The 20,534-nt window shown below is 37.7% G+C and overlaps 1 protein-coding gene and 1 pseudogene across 1 annotated transcript in view; one reads left to right on the forward strand and one right to left on the reverse strand.

The window, feature by feature from the left end:
* The window catches only part of LOC124594370 (trichohyalin), a 157,076-nt gene that overhangs the window by 12,882 nt on the left and 123,660 nt on the right, over positions 1 to 20,534 (forward strand). The window contains exons 2-3 of the mRNA XM_047132738.1: positions 7,383 to 7,567; positions 11,036 to 11,144. Coding sequence (XP_046988694.1) covers positions 7,383 to 7,567; positions 11,036 to 11,144 — 294 coding nt within the window. The remainder of the gene's footprint in view (positions 1 to 7,382; positions 7,568 to 11,035; positions 11,145 to 20,534) is intronic.
* On the reverse strand, positions 12,795 to 12,911 carry LOC124597176 (annotated as a pseudogene).

A 20,534-nucleotide genomic window follows, 5' to 3' on the forward strand; every position in this document is an offset into this window, starting at 1 on the left:
CTTAGGTGAGAGGTTTGAGGTCATTCTTTTTATTCTGTTCCACTTCCTTCCTCTGTTACCTCTGAAGGAGAATCTGCTCATTAACATCTTACAGTAGAGCAAGTTTATGTTTATTATAGTAATCTAGTCTCAGGACTCTACTTCCTTCCTCATCCTTCAACTTACTTCTGATGTCAGCTTATTCACCAATCCCTGCATGGGTATTTACTATATATTGGTTGGTGAAATCAGTAGTGTAATAAGCAGAAAAATTTATTTTAAGGATTGAAGAATAAGCATTTGTTGATGGTGGGCAAACATTAGAACATAGTGCAGGTTCTTTCTTTGGTAGTCAGTAGGCTATGGAAAAGTTATTGTTAGTACAGATTTCCTTGTTACGTCCGTGAATAAAACTGCTTGTAAGGTCAGCATTCGACCTGTAAAATGCATACTTGGCAGAATGGCACATCTCATCAAACTTACTGCTTGAAAAATATTGGGACTGACATTGATCAATATTTATACAAATCACTATACGTAGACACCATCGTGTCAATGACCTGTGCACCCAGAGGCTAATATTATTTGTCCTAGTCACCAAGTATCACGTAAGAGGGAATTTACAAACACACTGAACTTGCAATATGCACATGAATGGAAAAAAAAGTAGCATATGAAGTCTGTCCGTCTATTATCACTGAGGGGAATCAGTACAGGCATGAAGGTAGGCTTGTTTGTTGACGTGACAACTCTCTTGCATGATGCCTAGAACCTTATACCTTAAAGGTACTGAGATGATGAACTTGGATTTGCACTTGACTCATACAAGAACAAAGAGAGAACTCAGTCTAGAATATGACGGTGCTGATTAATACATAACATATCTTGTTATCATGGAGTGCAGTGTGTGAAGAACTTCTCTACAATAAATAAACTACAAATTTGCCAAGCTCCTGTAACAATACCAAATAAACTCACACCATTATTAATATACTAACTAATTTTTGACTCAGTAAGATCTCATATTAGTGTGTGATTGAAAGTTTACTATTTTTCAGTATTTGCCTTTCAAAAATTAGCTTTAAAAATATTAATTTCTCTGTAAAGCATTATAAGACACAATGATATTCCCTGATATATTTAATCAGTACCTCACCTGTTGTAATGTTTGTCCAGCAAACCTTGACACCAGAATATTTTTGTTGCATAATTTGGTCACCATTTATTCCTTACCTTATGATGGCTCTCATATACACAAGCAATTTACAACACACTGTTGTATAGTACAGCAGTAATGGCTGATTTACAGGTGTACTCTTTAATTACATGTAGAGCTGGCAACTCATTCCTTCAGAACAAAGTTTTAGCAGGAGAAAACAGTAAAAATGTTTTTGAAGGAGAGCAGTTACACTTTCTCTTCATATTATTAATGTAAAGTCAAATTTGACGTTAAGCTGGTGTAAAGAGACAACATTTCATTCTTAGGTGTGCAAGCTGGTCTTGTTTGGGATAGGATGACATGTTTAGTAACATGCAAAAACAACACCCAACCTTTAGGTGGTAGGTTGCCCAAAGCTAAGATGGGAGCTCAATTATAGAATATGTATCTTGATTCTAATTTTAGTTTGAGATTGTGGTGATAGAAATATATTTCATGACAGTGATTGGTGGTAAGCAGTGCGTGAAATGTGCAGTTCTCTTCACAGCACAGTTTTATTACAAATTCAGTTTTACGGTAAAACATTCTGATATTGTTGAGTCAGTTACCAAATCACACTTTTGCACAGCTAAAGTGAAGCAATGAAAATCCTAAATGTTGACTTAAACACCACATTGCTTTAATAAACATGGTTCTGTGGGATGTGGTTTGCCTTTGCTTGCTTATGATCTGAGAATTAACTTAACTAGAAGGTTTTAACTTAACTAGAAGGTTTTAGGGAGACTTACTATTTGACATCATATTTGAAATATGGTGAAACGTGGCATTCCTCGCGTATACACGTTGGCACAGGCGAATTTGATGTTAAGTGCCAGAAAGATATGTTAAGATCAACAAAGGCACCAAACTTCAAATTTTCATTTGCTCTAATGGTTACATCACAACAAATGAATGTAGACTGGAGTAACTTAATTTGTTTCGCACAAAAGGAGGTCAAAATATTAATGTTGAAGAGACCACCACAAATGTGAACTTAAGAAATGGAGAACAACTTTGGATTGGATGAGGATGAGAAGGAAAACTGATAGTTCCCTAACATTTGTTTTTTTTTTATCCTAGTACAGGCACATTTAAATACCTAAGTGCTTGACAGAGAGTTCATAGAAACAATTTCATACTAAATTCTTGACTGTTCCACTCTTGAATAGCAAGTGGTAAAATGAACACCTAAATCTTTCCATGCCATGAAACTTTCTGACAGATTAAAACTGTGTGCCAGACTGAGATTCGAACTTGGGACATTTGCCTTTCGCGGGCAATTGCTCTACCAACTGAGCTACCCAAGCATGACTCATGACTGGTCCTCACAGCTTCAATTCTGCCAGTACCTCATCTCCTACCTTCCAAACTTCACAGAAGCTCTTCTGCGAAGCTCTGATTTGATTTCCCTTATTTTAAGACAATGGTCATTTTTTCCCTGTGTGAGTCAATAAAGTATTTCCAAGTTTGGAGCAGAAATTTGTGATGAAAATTTCATGAAAAGATCTCATCACAATGAAAAATGCCTTTGCTTTAATAACTGACTCCCAAACATACATATCATATTTATGGCACTCTTTCCCCTATTTCATGATAGTGCAAAATGAACTTTTACTATTTCCTCTGTGAATCTTATCATGTAAGGATCCCATATCGCTCAGCAGTATTACAGAAGAGGATGGACAAGTGTAGTGCAGGGCAAGCAGTCTTTTTATTAGATTTAATGCATCTTCCAAGTGTTTTGCCAAGAAAATGCAATCTTTGGTTCTCCTTTCTCACAATATTTTCTATGTGATGTTTGTAATTTAAGTTGTTTGTAATTGTAATCAATAGATATCTAGTTGAATTGGCAACCTTTAAATCTGCGTGATTTATCATGTACCCACAAATGAAATTTTATGGATTTTTTTAGTACTTCTGTGGAGGATCTCACACTTTTTATCGTTTAAGGTCATTTGGCACTTTTTGCACCATAGAGATATCTTGCCCAAACCATTTTGAAATTTATTTTGATCTTCTGGTGACTTTACTATGCAGTTAATGAAAGCATCATCAGCAAGTAGTGTAAGAGGGTGGCTCAGATTTTACAAAATGTCCTTTGGGAATCTCAGATACCACATCTCTTCACTCAGTGACTTCTGATCAGTTACCGTGAGCGGTGATCTTTTTTTGACAGGAAGTCACAAATCATGCTGTACAACTGACATAATACTCCATAAACACACAATGTTATGAGAAACCGCTTGCGAAGAATGATCTTAAAAGCCTTTTGAAAATTTAGAAATATGAAATTATCCTGTCAGTAGTTATCATTACTTTGTGTGAATAAAGAAACATTTTTGTGTCACAAGAATGATATTTTCCAAAGCCACTATGGTCATGTGTCAATAGATTAGTTTCTTTAAAATATTTCATAATTTGCAAACACAGTATATGTTCCAATATGCTACTGCAAATCAATGTCAGTGACATGGATCTATAATTCAGCATATTACTTCTGTTTCTTTTCTTATTTGTTGGTGTTGCCTGTGCAACTATCCAGTCTTTATGTGCAAATCTTTCATCAATTGAACTGTTGTGCTTTACTACTAAAAATGGGGTAATTTAATGAGCATACTCTGAAAGGAATCTAATTGGTGTGCAATTTGCATGGAAGACTATCCTTTATTGAGTAACTTAAGTCAATTCACTAAAATGAAGGCACCTATATCTAAATTACTCACATTGGTAGCTATTCTTATTCCGAATTATGGATGTTTACTGCTTCTCCTTTGGTGAAAGAATATCAGAAAACAATGTTTAGTAACTCCACTTTAGTATTGCTATCATTGCCATTGCTATTGTGCAGTGAAAGAATTTATCCTGTCTTGTTGATGGTATACTTTACTTGCAACCAGAATCTCCTTGGATTTTCTGCCAGATATTGAGACAGAGTTTTGCTGTGGAAAGTGTTAACAGCATCTCACATAGAAGTGTGCGCAGCTCGTGGTCTCGCGGTCGAGTTCTCACTTCCTGAGCATGAGGTCCTGGGTTTGATACCTGGCGGGGCCAGGGATTTTCACCTGCCTTGAGATGACTGGGTGTTTGTGTTGTCCTCATCATTTCATCATTATTCCAGAAAGTGGCAAGATTGGACTGGGCAAACGTTGGGAATTTGTACGGGCGCTGATAACAGTGCAGTTGAGTGCCCCCCCCCCCCAAAACCAAACATCATACTAATTGCTTCAGGAAGGATTTAGTACAATTTTGCATGATGTTTCGTTTGTATGTGATATTTATTTATTTGTCCTGTAGATCTTGGACTGTAAAATGTACGAAGGTATTGGACCATTCCTTAATTACTATGCACTTATCTTGAAATTTTTTTCACACTTCAGCTAAGCAGAATGTAATATTACACAATATTTTATTATTCTATACACTTTACAAAAACAATCTTAATTGGTGTTGCAGGATGGTTTTTCTAGATATTCCCATTCTGTACATTACCTCGTCTCCTACCTTCCAAACTTCACAGAAGCTCTTCTGCGAACTGGTTCACAGAAGAGCTTATGAGAAGTTTGGAAGGTAGGAGATGAGGTACTGGCAGAATTGAAGCTATGAGGACAGGTCGCGAGTTGTGCTTGGGTAGCTCAGTTGGTAGAGCACTTGCCCGCGAGTGGCAAAGGTCCCGTGTTCGAGTCTCAGTCCGGCACACAGTTTTAATCTGCCAGGAAGCTTCATATCAGCACACACTCCGCTGCAGAGTGTAAATCTCATTCTGGAGTCATATCCATGTTGAAATCTGCACCAAACAAATACATTAAAAAGTCAGGATTAAACTACAAAGGACACAGACAAATCTATTTAATAAACTTGCTCCTAAATAGAAATTCATGATATAATGCACAACAAATGATCCACCCTCATGATGCTGCTTGAAAGGAGCTTGGTACTTGACAGCTGTTATCAAAGGTCACTGACCTTATCAAAACAAGTGGCAGTGGTGCTACAGACAGTGTAAATCTATTCTGTACAGTTTTTAAAATGTGGGAGTAAGCCTTGTAAATATGCAAACAAGCAAGAAATTTAATTGTAAACTACAAAAGCACTTAGAGAAAGCTATATATAACTTTCTTCTACTTAGCTACTCGTAATATAATGCACAAACAAGTAAGCTATGATCCTGGTGCTGCTTCAATGGAGGATGGTGTGGGTTTCACATTGATTATCACTCAGTGGTAGGAGCAACCTGATAGGCTTGTCTCACAACATACTGCACAAGATACTATGGAATTGCATCTGTGTAATGGCAATAGTGCAGAAGATGCAGTGTCCAGAGTTTCATCTGATAACATTTGTAGGTTTCTTTAACAATGACTTGATGCCTGTGATTATCAGGTACATTTATTATCATTACAGCTGTCCATGAAAAATAAATTGTGTGTGTGTGTGTGTGTGTGTGTGTGTGTGTGTGTGTGTGTGTGTGAGAGAGAGAGAGAGAGAGAGAGAGAGAGAGAGAGAGAGTGAGAGAGAGAGAGAGAGAGCGAGAGAGGGTGAAAAAAGTGAATGATAGGTGGTGTAATTTTTGGAGCTATTTATGTGTCCACATACAACATACCAATCATATGTGTTGAGGAGATGAGGGGTTGTTTACTTCAGTGCCTTCTCTGCTATGTGCTATTTATACTTACATTACATGCATTCTGGATAATGAACTGCAACTGTGATTTAAATTTGTGGTTTTGGTCCAATATACAGGGGTTGGACAAAAATATGGAAACATCATGAGAAATGCATGCTTGAACATAAATGCAGGTGCTAGACAAGCCTGCAGTTTGCAGTATTATATTTGACCATGAGTGGCCCTTGTGCAACATCCTCAATATGTTGCAAGTGTCAGTAGTAATCAGAACATTGTTTGTGTAGTTGTGAGTGCATTATGTCAGAGCTAAGTGAATTTGAACATGGTCAAATTGTTGGTGCTCACATGGTGAATGCTTTCATAACCAGGGTAGCCAAAGTGTCTGATATTTCAAGGGACACCATATTGAAGATTTAGCCAGCATACAGGAAAAGCTGAAAAGCATCACCCATACACTTGAAATTCAGATGATAGTGTCTGTTGAGCAATTGTGACAAATGGACATTGAAGATTATCGTGCAGAAAAATAAGAGGACAACAGCTGTCGAAGTCACTGCAGAACTGAATGTTGCACTTGCGAGCCCTATCAGCACCAAAACACAAAGGAGCTCCATAACTAGGGCATTGCAGGGCAATCTGGAATTCCAAAACCACTAATCAGTGATGCAAATGTCTGTAACAGGAAAAATGGCTCTGAAGCAATAAAATCTGGACAGTGGATTAATGGAAGAAAGTCATTTGGTTGACTGAGTCTTATCACACTGTTTCCAACTTCTGCCTAATTTTATGTCCCATGAATCAAACATGGCAGGGGTTTGGTGATTATCTGGGCAGCCATATCATGGTATTCCATAGAAGCTCACTTTACTGCCAAGGATTATGTGACCATTTTGAGTGATTAGGTCCATCCATTGGTACAATGTTTGTTCCCCAGTGGTGATGCTGTGTTCCATGATGACAGGGCCCATGTTCATGCAGCTTGCATAGCCCAGGACTGGTTTGTAAGCATTCAGATGAATTTTCACATCTCGCCTTGTCACCCAGTCACCAGATCACAATATTAATGCTCTTTTATAGTCTACTTTTGAGAGAAGGGTGTGTGATCACCTTCCACCTCCATCATTGTTACTTGAACTTGCCAAGTGTTCACAGGAAGAAATAGTATAAGGTTCCCTTGAAAATAATGTAAGACCCATATTTATCCTTTCTGAGATGACTAGAACCTGTTTTGAATGTCAACAGTTTTCCTACACTGTATACGCATGGAATGTGTTTTTGGTATTTCCCTATTTTTGTCCACCCCCTGTATAATGATCCTGTAATACCACCATGTGATGATAAACCAATTAATAGTACATTAATTACATACCAAATTAGAAAAGGAAACCACCAGTGAAATTACTTAGTGTACTTGCATTAGAGAAAAATACTATATCCAATATGTTTCAGACAAATTGTTTTTCTGTTTTTCAGTACATATTAGAAAGTGGTGAAATCAGAATCATAGATTTTAATCTGAGTGTTCCATCTTTGGCCATAATCTGTGTCTATTTTATGACTTCAATAATAAAGTAATTACAGGTACTGCGAGAACGGGATGCCCAAGTAAAGTTCAACAAGCAGTTGAAGGAAGATGAAGCACAAAGAGAAACTGTTTATGCTGTTAAAATTAAAGAAGATGCCGAATTATTACATCGAGAAAAGTTAGATGAAATTGCAAAGAAGATATGCAAGTGTAGAAAATATAAAAGGGAAATAAAGCAACAGTAAGAACAGTTTTGCATGGTTCTTGGCATAGAATACCTTCTAGACTTTTCACACATTGATAAATGATTAAATTTTGTGAATCATTGCTGCTCATGAAATTTTGGATGTAGTCACTGTTACAGCTGACATTAATTAACTGTGCAGAATGATTGGATTTTCAATAGTTCATTAAGAGGTAAAAATAACAAATATAACGATAACAGAAATTCAAAAATTGGAGTACTGAATAAAAGTGAGCACAGGAAAACACATGCAGATGTATGTTGGTTGCTTCTATTTACCTTTTGCACATGTGCACACACATCAAAAACAAGCACGCTGCACATGCAGATGCCCACGTGCATGCATCCCCACACATATGCACATGGGTGCATCCATGTGCACCCCCCCCCCCCCCTCACCCCCCCTCCCTTCACACACACACACACACACACACACACACACACACACACACACACACACACACAGTTTGAGTTTGTGGTTATCCAGGCAGATAAATGGTGGAGAGAGAGGAAGTCATTGAAGCCACAGGGGAGGAGGACAACGGGCTAGGTGAGGAGGAGTGGGAAGCTATTGGAAGAAGGAAAAGGGGTGGCAGATTATATATATGTATGAGAAAGAGAATGGGAAAAAGTGGGTCCAGTGTTGGAATGGAAAAGTACTTAAATGCAAAATGACAAGAAAAAATAATGAGGTCAAGCAGTGGGAAGGGCATCAAGTACAGAGAAGGGAAGATGAGAACTAGTGGAGGTTAGGGCCAGGGAGCTTGCAGAAACTGAGAATGTACCAGAGTGAGGATATCACCTTTCTGCATTGTTCAGAGTAGGAGAGGAGGGTGATGGCCATTATGGCAGAGATGTTGAAATAGCTGTTAAAGTCACACTGTTGACTATTCATCAAACATTTATAGTTAGCCACAGTTGTATGGTGGCCACTTGTACAGTTAGGTAGCTGGTTAATTGCTATATTAACATAGAATGGTGCACAATAGTCAGGTTACAAAAGGTAGAGAAAGTGTATGTTTTCATATGTGGCCCTTCTTAAGGAAAGACAGAAAATACTTGTTATTGGATTGTAGTAAGAAATCCTAAATGGATATATGGACAGGTTGTCCACAGAGGAAATACTTGCACAATGACATATTGCAAGTAGGAATGGTGTAGAGATAGGCTATGATATTGCAGAGTTGGGTAACAGAGGAGCATTTTTGGGGATGAGGTTAATATTTTCACCAGTATATTTCTCATCTTAGATAATGGCAAGAGGTAGTTGAAGTTGTGGTGAATGGTTTGTTTGGGTATCTGAACAGTGACCAGTGCTCTTCCAGTTCAACTCGGGCAGGTGTCTGAAGCCAGGTCTCAGACAGCAAAAAGTTTTAGTTCGTTACTTGTGCTGTGTCTGTTGTTGTTGTTGTGGTCTTCAGTCCTGAGACTGGTTTGATGCAGCTCTCCATGCTACTCTAGCCTGTGCAAGCTTCTTCATCTCCCAGAACCTACTGCAACCTACATCCTTCTGAATCTGCTTAGTGTATTCTTCTCTTGGTCTCCCTCTACGATTTATACCCTCCACGCTGCCCTCCAATACTAAATTGGTGATCCCTTGATGCCTTAGAACATGTCCTACTAACCAATCCCTTCTTCTGGTCAAGTTGTGCCACAAACTTCTCTTCTCCCCAATCCTATTCAATACTTCCTCATTAGTTATGTGATCTACCCATCTAATCTTCAGCATTCTTCTGTAGCGCCACATTTCGAAAGCTTCTATTCTCTTCTTGTCCAAACTATTTATCGTCCATGTTTCACTTCCATACATGGCTACACTCCATAAAATTCTTTCAGAAATGACTTTCTGACACTTAAATCTATACTCGATGTTAACAAATTTCTCTTCTTCAGAAACGCTTTCCTTGCCATTGCCAGTCTACATTTTATATCCTCTCTACTTCGACCATCATCAGTTATTTTGCTCCCCAAACAGCAAAACTCCTTTACTACTTTAAGTGTCTCATTTCCTAATCTAATTCCCTCAGCATCACCCGACTTAATTCGACTACATTCCATTATACTCGTTTTGCTTTTGTTGATGTTCATCTTATATCCTCCTTTCAAGACACTGTCCATTCCATTCAACTGCTCTTCCAAGTCCTTTGCTGTCTCTGACAGAATTACAATGTCATCGGCGAACCTCAAAGTTTTTATTTCTTCTCCATGGATTTTAATACCTACTCCGAATTTTTCTTTTGTTTCCTTTACTGCTTGCTCAATATACAGATTGAATAACATTGGGGAGAGGCTACAACCCTGTCTTACTCCCTTCCCAACCACTGCTTCCCTTTCATGTCCCTTGACTCTTATAACTGCCATCTGGTTTCTGTACAAATTGTAAATAGCCTTTTGCTCCCTGTATTTTACCCCTGCCACCTTTAGAATTTGAAAGAAAGTATTCCAATCAACATTGTCAAAAGCTTTCTCTAAGTATACAAATGCTAGAAATGTAGGTTTGCCTTTCCTTAATCTTTCGTCTAAGATAAGTCGTAAGGTCAGTATTGCCTCACGTGTTCCAGTGTTTCTATGGAATCCAAACTGATCTTCCCTGAGATCGGCTTCTACTAGTTTTTCCATTCGTCTGTAAAGAATTCGCGTTAGTATTTTGCAGCTGTGGCTTATTAAACTGATTGTTCAGTAATTTTCACGTCTGTCAACACCTGATTTCTTTGGGATTGGAATTATTATATTCTTCTTGAAGTCTGAGGGTATTTCGCCTGTTTCATACATCTTGCTCACCAGATGGTAGAGTTTTGACAGGACTGGCTCTCCCAAGGCCGTCAGTAGTTCCAATGGGATGTTGTCTACTCCGGGGACCTTGTTCCGACTCAGGTCTTTCAGTGCTCTGTCAAACTCTTCACGCAGTATCAGTGCTGTGTCTATTGATTCAAAATCTGATACATAGGTTATTTTGTATGCTCATTTAGGCATAAATTTTGTGCTTTTATTTTTTAAATTTTTAAAATACGTAAAGAAACATTGTTTACAGTTATGCCTGTACTACCAATCAAGGTTTTTTTCCTTCTTCAACCTAGAAAGACAAGGAGTGACACAGTTCTCAGCACTTTAGATCACTGAATTTGTGTTTATCTGTATTCATCTTTTATTTGCATCTTGTATTTATAAATGTACTTAGAAGGTTACCAAATTATTTTCTCATCTTTAAGTGATTCTTTTGTTTTGACTTTTGTACTCAGTTTGGTGATTAAATTTTATTTCCTTGTTTACATATTTTTTATAAATTATTTCATCTCATTTAATTTTTTCTTGCAGAATATAGCAATATTGTGTGATTAAAGGTGAAGAAATGTAGAAAAAACTGCAGGCATATTATTATATGTATGCAGTATTGATGTTTTCAAAAATGTAAAAATGTACTGTAACAGTTCACAATATTACATTATGTCTGTATTTAATTCACAGAATTGAAGAAAATGAACAAAGAAGAGAAGAAGACCAGATAGGAGAGAAGGAAGAGTTAAAAGCTATAATCAGAGATGTTCAGATTGCAGAAGCTAAACATAAAGAACAGGTAATTCATATTTTGTATGTCGCAGAATATTCATTTATTGATATTCTTTAAAGATTCATTTCCTAGTAGTTCTATAATGGTAGTATAGTCACAATTTGTTTGTGGAATGGTAATAAATCATAATTACCTGAGCATGTCCTTGTGGATGGGCATTATTGTTCATTATGAGGGTGTCTGTATAAACTATGCCTTGGAAAATTTGCAGATGAGGTTACAGTATGTCATCTCTGTACTTGCAGACATCAGTGTGATTCATCTAATGACTAAGAAAGAAGTGAACTCTTGAAACTGTATGGAAAACTAAAACTGTGTGCCAGACTGGAATTTGAACCTGGGAACTACCCCTTTTGCACTCAAGTGCTCCACCAACTGAGTTATCCAAGCATGACTCATGACCCACCCTCATCTTCTCATATTCTACCTTTCCAGCTTCACATTTTGATCCCAGTGTTCTAGGTTCAAGTCTCAGTCCAGCACACAGTTTAAATCTACAAGGAAGTTTCAAATCACAGCATGTTGCACTGGAGAGTAAAAATTCATTCTTATAACAATCCCATAGCCTGTGGCTAATTCATATTTGCACAGTATCTTTTTGTTTTCCAAAGGTTCTATTCTTGCAAGGTATGCAGGAGAACTTCTGTGAAGTATGGGAGGTGGGAGATGGGGTTCTGGTAGAAGTAAGGGTTTGACCACAGGTTGTGAGTTATGCTTGGGTAACTTAGTAGAGCATTTGCCCAGAAAAGATGTAGTCCCAGGGTCAAGTCTGAGTCTGGCACATACTTTGAACCTGCCAGGAAGTTTAAAATCCCTCACCAGTTTCAGTTGGGAAGTAGAATTTGATACCTCTACCTTCTATTTTGCATCCAAGATATAAAAATGCTGGGTGAGCAAATCAGTTGGAACACTCACAGTTCCCCATAAAGCATTACTTTCAAAACATTTCAAATATTTGGAAGATATCAAATTATTGCTTATAAGTTGTATAGCCTTTAATTTGAAACAGTGTCCTTATACATTAGTCTGCCACTAAGATGGTATGTGATATTTTCAGTAGGGAAGGCAAGTGTTCAAACTAAATAAACTCATTAGTACTCAGCTTTACCTGAAGATAGCTGTAGAAATTGTAATCATCATCTGTAGTCGGGATGGCATAAGACGATCCTTGGTGCTTCGTATCACTATTGCCAGCTTTCAACTGCGAAGCACTAACAGCTGCAGGTGTAGACAGTGGCCGTCCACAGAGTCATGACAACACTGAGGTGTTGCCATACAGACATATGTAAAATCATGTTATGTTATTGGTTGAGGTAGACCTGTGAAGCTGCCATATCCAGCCCACTGCAGTTGTCAATGATCAACTTGCACTGACTCAACTATAGTAGATTGCAAGTTGTTACCCAGTATGAATGCAACAATAGTTGTTTGACTCTTGTAATTTATTGTTCTTTATACTCCATCTCCAGGCCACAAGTGGCCCATCGGGACCATACGACCGACATGTCATCCTCTGTTGAGGATGCGGATAGGAGGGGCGTTTGGTCAGCACACCGCTCTCCCGGTTGTTACGATGGTTTTCTTTGACCGGAGCCGCTACTATTCGGTCGAGTAGCTCCTCAGTTGGCATCACGAGGCTGAGTGCACCCTGAAAAATGGCAACAGCGCATGGCGGCTGGATGGTCACCCATCCAATTGCCGGCCATGCCTGACAGCGCTTAACTTCGGTGATCTCACGGGAACCGGTGTGTCCGCTGTGGCAAGGCCGTTGCCCTATTGTTCTTTATAGCTTTTCCATAATGTCATCATATAACTTCACAAAATCATACCCATTACAATGCAGACATTCAGGACATGACGAATGAACAAATGTCACAATGTTACATATACCTCGACTGAAAATAATTTCATGATTCAAAGATCTCGCAAGAAGTAACAGTGGAATGACTGAATTTCATGTAGCATTTTTGAAATCTAATAAACAACTGCGAGAGCTGTGATACAAGTGGCACATTGTTTCCACTTACATAGGTTTGTTCATGATGGTAGAACATATCCGAAGAACAATGTTCTGGAATCTATTACAAATTGCAAAACACAAGTGAATTAATTTTTGTCTATTTTTTGAGATTACATTTTAAATGTGATCGTACAGTGGAATTCAAGTTTGATTTAATTTCAACCTTACTTTCAAACTTTTTGGAGTCTATACCTGTGCATTCTTTGTTTACATTACAGTTTTGAGTTATTTTTCTTTAAACAAATTTCTGACAGAACAGATTCATTAGATTCAGGAGGTATGTGATTGAGTAGTGAACATAAGACTGTGATCAGAATCATAAACTAAGCTTTCAGTACCACTTAATCTGCCTCTAAGTGTACAAAAGTGAAATCAAGTATTAACTGCATCAGTATTTTCTATTTTTGCTTATTATTGTTCTTAACTGTTTTAAAAGAAATGATGGAATGACAAATTTTATTTATGAAATACTATGTTTATGTATTGTGCTAGTCCATGCCTTGTAGAAATCCTCACATTAATTACAGTCAGGTTAAAGTAATATTGAACTGTACAGTGCTGAAGGTACTGTGTGATTCAACAACAAAAATGTATTCTAAATTGCAACTCTGAAATTGTATGAAATAGCACAAAACAAAGTTGGTACCAGTCTGTTCACATTGACAATCTGGCCTATAACCCGATACCATTGGATGTTCACAGACTAGTGTTTTGAGTGTGTGCATTTTATATCCATTTATTTATTTTATTTATATATTTATTCATCCTTTGACAGAGTACATTATACGGATCAAGATATATTTTCATTTCATGCACCGACAGGTACATAGTATTTACTGTCTACTGTTTAACAAAAATATAATTTATTACAAAATTATTCTAGGGCTGTTTCATATTAAATTAGGTTTTGTACAATTTTTCTTTTGATACAATAATGGCATTGCAATTGTTTTGAGCTTTAGTGCACATAAATTCATTTACACTATAATAAATTATTTATTAGAAAATTTTTGAGACATTTTTTTGAAAATATTTTAATTGTTTATTTCTTTCAAGAATGAAGGGACTTTTGCAAGGGCTTTTGGTCCAGCATATGATTTTTTTTTTTTATTATTTTTATATATATATATTTTTTTTTACTCATGGAAGCGTTTCTGTTTTCTTGTGCCATGGTTGTGTTGTGTGTTGTTATCTCTAGTATCGGGACAATATTTGAATTTTGTGGGAGTAGCTATGGCATTGTATAAGCCATATGTTTTCATTGTGTTTAGGAGCTCTCTACTGTCTTTTGTGTCTTGCAATGTGTTTATGTTTAGGTCACCTAGTAGTACAAGTGCACAGTTCTTGCATAGGATAATATGTAAGAGCTCTCCTATGTTTTCAATGAATGTTTCTATGCACCCATTTGGCAGTCTGTAGATGTTTTAGATGTACAGCGAGGAACTACTTAGAACTATTTTTTGGCCTGTTACTTCGACTACATTTTCAATGTTATATTTTTTACATAAGTCAAGGCTGTTTATATGGTTTTTGCTTACATTGTTATGGGTTAGTATAGGCGCTGCACCTCCCTTACTATACCTCCTGCATGAACTGGCTGTTACATTGTAATTTGCAACAGTAAGATTTAAAATATCATGGTCATTTAAACCGTGTTCTGTCAGAGCTAGAATGTCAGGAGTTTCTTCATTTAGCATTATTTCTAATTGGGTTACATTATTTTTTAAGTATTGTATATTCTGGTGCATTATTTTTATAACTGAATGTCCTGATTCTATGCTTGTTTTTGTCCTATATTCTTTTATATTATCTCTGTTTTTTGTGGATATCAGATTTCCTGATTTTTCACCCCCCTATACAGTGTTAGTTTCCCTTGTTTCTAATGATTTTACAAACATCTGCATACAATGGAAAATTGTGCTGAAATACAGGAGGATATGCAACGTATTGAGGCATGGTGCAGGGAATGGCAATTCAATCTTAATGTAGACAAGTGTAATGTGCTGCGAATACATAGAAAGAAAGATACTTTATGTTTAGCTACAATATAGCAGGTCAGCAACTGGAAGCAGTTAATTCCATAAATTATCTGGGAGTAGGCATTAAGAGTGATTTAAAATGAAATGACCATATAAAATTAATTGCCGGTAAAGCAAATGCCAGACTAATATTCATTGGGGGGATCCTAAGGAAATGCAATCTGAAAACAAAGGAAGTAGGTTACAGTACACTTGTTCGCCCACTGCTTGAATACTGCTCACCGGTGTGGGATCCGTACCAGATAGGGTTGATAGAAGATATAGAGAAGATCCAACGGAGATCAGCACGCTTTGTTACAGGATCATTTAATGATCGCGAAAGCATTACGTAGATGATAGATAAATTCCAGTGGAAGACTCTGCAAGAGAGATGCTCAGTAGCTTGGTATGGGCTTTTGTTGAAGTTTCGAGAATGTACCTTCACCAAGGCGTCAACCAGTATATTGCTCCCTCCTATGTATATCTTGCAAAGAGACCATGAGGATAAAATCAGAGAGATTGGAGCCCACACAGAGGCATACCAACAATCTTTCTTTCCACGAACAATACGAGACTGGAATAGAAGGGAGAACCGATAGAGGTACTAAGAGTACCCTCCGCCACACACCGTCAGGTGGCTTGTGGAGTATGGATGTAGATGTAGATACATTCTGCTGAGTGTTACCGAACCTAATCTATTTAAATGTGTGCCATCCTTTCCCAGACAATTTTCACACAGGAATTTGGGTCTATGAAGATAGCACCTAGACAATCACACTCTTGTTTGATGGCACTGTTTATTTTGGATGTGTGTGTCACTCACTGACCTCCTTTTTACGATTCCGCTATGCATGAGCCTGGATCCTTCGTAAACACTTCTTGCTGCACAGATCATGTTTCTTGTTTCATTCACTAATTCACCTTCGCTGCTGCTTTTAAATGAGCTTCTTCCAACATGTATAAAAACACCTTTGTAATTTCATTTGCGTTTTGTGTCCTGTTCTGTAACCACTCGTTTCGCAATATTTTTGAAATGTTTGCCGAGTTGTTGCAGTCTTATCCCAGGTCGCATGTCTATTTTGCAGTTGGGGACAGCGATATTTTTCAAGAGCGAATCTCCTATTACTAGAAACTCGGAATCTTGTACAGCTGTGGGCTTGTTTCTTCTTTTGCTGTATGTCACCATCTTCCAATTATGTTTATCTGCTGATGTTAGACCTGTTGACTTTTTCGTGTCTTCATAGGAGGCACTGGGTATATGTTTGTTTTTGAAGTTCAAGCCTGCATATGGAGCAAAGGATATGTTATTGTTTTTTGAGTTCTTCTATTTGTTCTCATTCTCACAGCACTGTCTTTTTTGTACTAGCGTATCATATTTCCCAGTCTCAACTGATTCTTCAACTGGAAAATCCAAGATGGACTATACTGTTGTTGTGGTCTTCAGTCCTGAGACTGGTTTGATGTAACTCTCCATGCTACTCTATCCTGTGCAAGCTTCTTCATCTCCCAGTACTTACTGCAACCTACATCCTTCTGAATCTGCTTAGTGTATTCATCTCTTGGTCTCCCTCTACGATTTTTACCCTCCACACTACCCTCCAATGCTAAATTTGTGATCCTCTGATGCCTCAGAACATGTCCTACCAACCAGTCCCTTCTTCTTGTCAAATTATGCCACAAACTCCTCTTCTCCCTAATTCTATTCAATACCTCCTCATTAGTTATGTGATCTACCCATCTAATCTTCAGCATTCTTCTGTAGCACCATACTTCGAAAGCTTCTATTCTCTTCTTGTCCAAACTATTTATCGTCCATGTTTCACTTCCATACATGGCTACACTCCATAAAATTCTTTCAGAAACGACTTCCTGACACTTAAATCTATACTCGATGTTAACAAATTTCTCTTCTTCAGAAACGCTTTCCTTGCCATTGCCAGTCTACATTTTATATCCTCTCTACTTCGACCATCATCAGTTATTTTGCTCCCCAAACAGCAAAACTCCTTTACTACTTTAAGTGTCTCATTTCCTAATCTAATTCCCTCAGCATCACCCGACTTAATTCGACTACATTCCATTATACTCGTTTTGCTTTTGTTGATGTTCATCTTATATCCTCCTTTCAAGACACTGTCCAATCCGTTCAACTGCTCTTCCAAGTCCTTTTCTGTATCTGACAATTACAATGTCATCGGCAAACCTCAAAGTATTTATTTCTTCTCCATGGATTTTAATTCCTACTCTGAATTTTTCTTTTGTTTCCTTTACTGCTTGCTCAATATACAGGTTGAATAACATCAGGGAGAAGCTACAACCCTGTCTCACTCCCTTCTCAACCACTGCTTCCCTTTCATGCCCCTCGACACTTATAACTGCCATCTGGTTTCTTTACAAATTGTAAATAGCCTTTTGCTCCCTGTATTTTACCCCTGCCATCTTTAGAATTTGAAAGAGAGTATTCCAGTCAACACTGTCAAATGCTTTCTCTAAGTCTACATATACTAGAAATGTAGGTTTGCCTTTCCTTAATCTATTTTCTAAAGTAAGTTGTAGGGTCAGTATTGCCTCACGTGTCCCAACATTGCTGCGGAATCCAAACTGATCTTCCCTGAGGTCGGCTTCTACCAGTTTTTCCATTCGTCTGTAAGGATATGTGTTAGTATTTTGCAGCTGTGACTTATTAAACTGATAGTTCAGTAATTTTCACATCAGTCAACACCTGCTTTCTTTGTAATAGGATATTATATTCCTCTTGAAGTCTGAGGGGATTTCGCCTGTCTCATACATCTTGCTCACCAGATGGTAGAGTTTTGTCAGGACTGGCTCTCCCAAGGTCGTCAGTAGTTCCAATGGAATGTTGTCTACTCCCGGACCCTTGTTTCGACTCAGGTCTTTCAGTGCTCTGTCAAACTCTTCACGCAGTATCGTATCTCCCATTTCATCTTCATCTACATCCTCTTCCATTTCCATATTGTTGTCCTCAAGTACATCCCTCTTGTATAGACCCTCTATATAATCCTTCCACCTTTCTGCTTTCCCTTCTTTGCTTAGAACTGGGTTTCCATCTCAGCTCTTGATATTCATACAAGTGGCTCTCTTTTCTCCAAAGGTCTCTTTAATTTTCCTGTAGGCAGTATCTATGTTGCCCCAAGTGAGATAAGCCTCTACATCCTTACACTTGTCCTCTAACCATCCCTCCTTAACCATTTTGCACTTCCTGTTGATCTCATTTTTGAGACGTTTGCATTCCTTTTTGCCTGCTTCATTTACTGTGTTTTTATATTTTCTCCTTTCATCAATTAAATTCAATATTTCTTCTGTTACCCAAGGTTTTCTACTAGCCCTCGTCTTTTTACCTACTTGATCCTCTGCTGCCTTCACTACTTCACCCCTCAGAGCTACCCATTCTTCTTCTACTGTATGTCTTTCCCCCATTCCTGTCAATTGTTCCCTTATGCTCTCCCTGAAACTCTGTACAACCTCTGGTTTAGTCAGTTTATCCAGGTCCCATCTCCTTAAATTCCCACCTTTTTGCAGTTTCTTCAGTTTTAATCTACAGTTCATAACCAATAGATTGTGGTCAGAGTCCACATCTGCCCCTGGAAATGTCTTACAATTTAAAACCTGGTTCCTAAATCTCTCTCTTACCATTGCATAATCTATCTGATATCTTCTAGTATCTCCAGGATTCTTCCATGTATACAACCTTATTTTATGATTCTTGAACCAAGTGTTAGCTATGATTAAGTTATGCTCTGTGCAAAATTCTACCAGATGACTTCCTCTTTCATTTCTTACCCCCAATCCATATTCACCTACTATGTTTCCTTCTCTCCCTTATCCTACTCCAGAATTGCAGTCACCCATGACTATTAATTTTTCGTCTCTCTTCACTAGTTGAATAATTTCTTTTATCTCATCATACATTTCATCAATTTCTTCATCATCTGCAGAGTTAGTTGGCATATAAACTTGTACTACTGTAGTAGGCATGGGCTTCGTGTCTATTTTGGCCACAATAATGCGTTCACTATGCTGTTTGTAGTAACTTACCTGCACTCCTATTTTTTTATTCATTACTAAACCTACTCCTGTATTAACCCTTTTAGATTTTGTATTTATAACCCTGTATTCACCTGACCAAAAGTCTTGTTCCTCCTGCCAATGAACTTCACTAATTACCACTATATCTATCTTTAACCTATCCGTTTCCCTTTTTAAAGTCTCTAATCTACCTGCCTGATTAAGGGATCTGACATTCCACACTCCGATCCATAGATTGCCGGTTTTCTTTATCCTGATAGTTACGTCCTCTTGAGTAGTCCCCGCCCGGAGATCCGAACGGGAGACTATTTTACCTCCAGAATATTTTACCCAAGAGGACGCCATCATCATTTAACCATACAGTAAAGCTGCATGCTTTAATGGACTAATGATACTATTATGGAAAGCATAGCGTGCTGCTCACCATACAGCAGAGATGTTGAGTCATAGTTAGGCACAACAAAAAGACTGTCAAACATGTAAGATTTCAGCCAGAAATGCCTTCTTCCAAATTAGACAACATACACACATACAACGACTGTCTCTGGCTGTGTGTGCATGTGTTTGTCTGCTATTGGTGAGTAGCAATCTATCCTTTCCATAATATTGTCTTAATTATTTCTTTATTATAGGACTTTTAATTGTTTAATTATTTAATTTTATATGAATATCTTGTATCCTGTGGTCTGTTTTCTACAGAGGTTTTCCTCTAAGGCATGCATTAGTTCCAAATTCGAAGTTGTCATTCCACTAAACAGTATGTATTTGTTAAATTGGCAGGAGCTTTTGTAGTTGTTGAATACTGTGTTTATCATAAGATGTTCACTGAGTTTCCTTGGCTAATATGTACTCTTTCAAAATAGGCTGTGGATCTGTGACCTGTAGGTGACTTTGTGGCCACGTATATATGTAGTGGATGTTACATATTTTAATTCTACATCCCTATTCTGTAAACCACTGTGAAGTGCTGTCAGAGAGTACATCTCATTGTACCAGTTCTTCTCACTCCATTCACATGATTGTTTGAGTGCCTCTGTGTGTGCCATAATTATTCTAATCTTATCCTCACAATCCCTGCTGAGCGATACATAGAGGGTTGAGGTATATCCTGGTGTCATCATTTAAAGTTAGTTTTTGCAACTTTATTAGTAAACTTTCTTGGGATAGTTTGTCTTATCTTCAAGAGTCTGCCAGTTTAATTTCTTCAGTATATCTGTGACACTCTCCCACAAATGAAACAATCTTGGGACCATTCATGCTGTCCTTCTTTATATATACTCAATATCACCTGTTAATCCTATTTGGTAAAGG

This window comes from Schistocerca americana, chromosome 2 (genome assembly GCF_021461395.2).
Source record: "Schistocerca americana isolate TAMUIC-IGC-003095 chromosome 2, iqSchAmer2.1, whole genome shotgun sequence".
NCBI classification, from domain to species: Eukaryota; Metazoa; Arthropoda; class Insecta; order Orthoptera; family Acrididae; genus Schistocerca; species Schistocerca americana.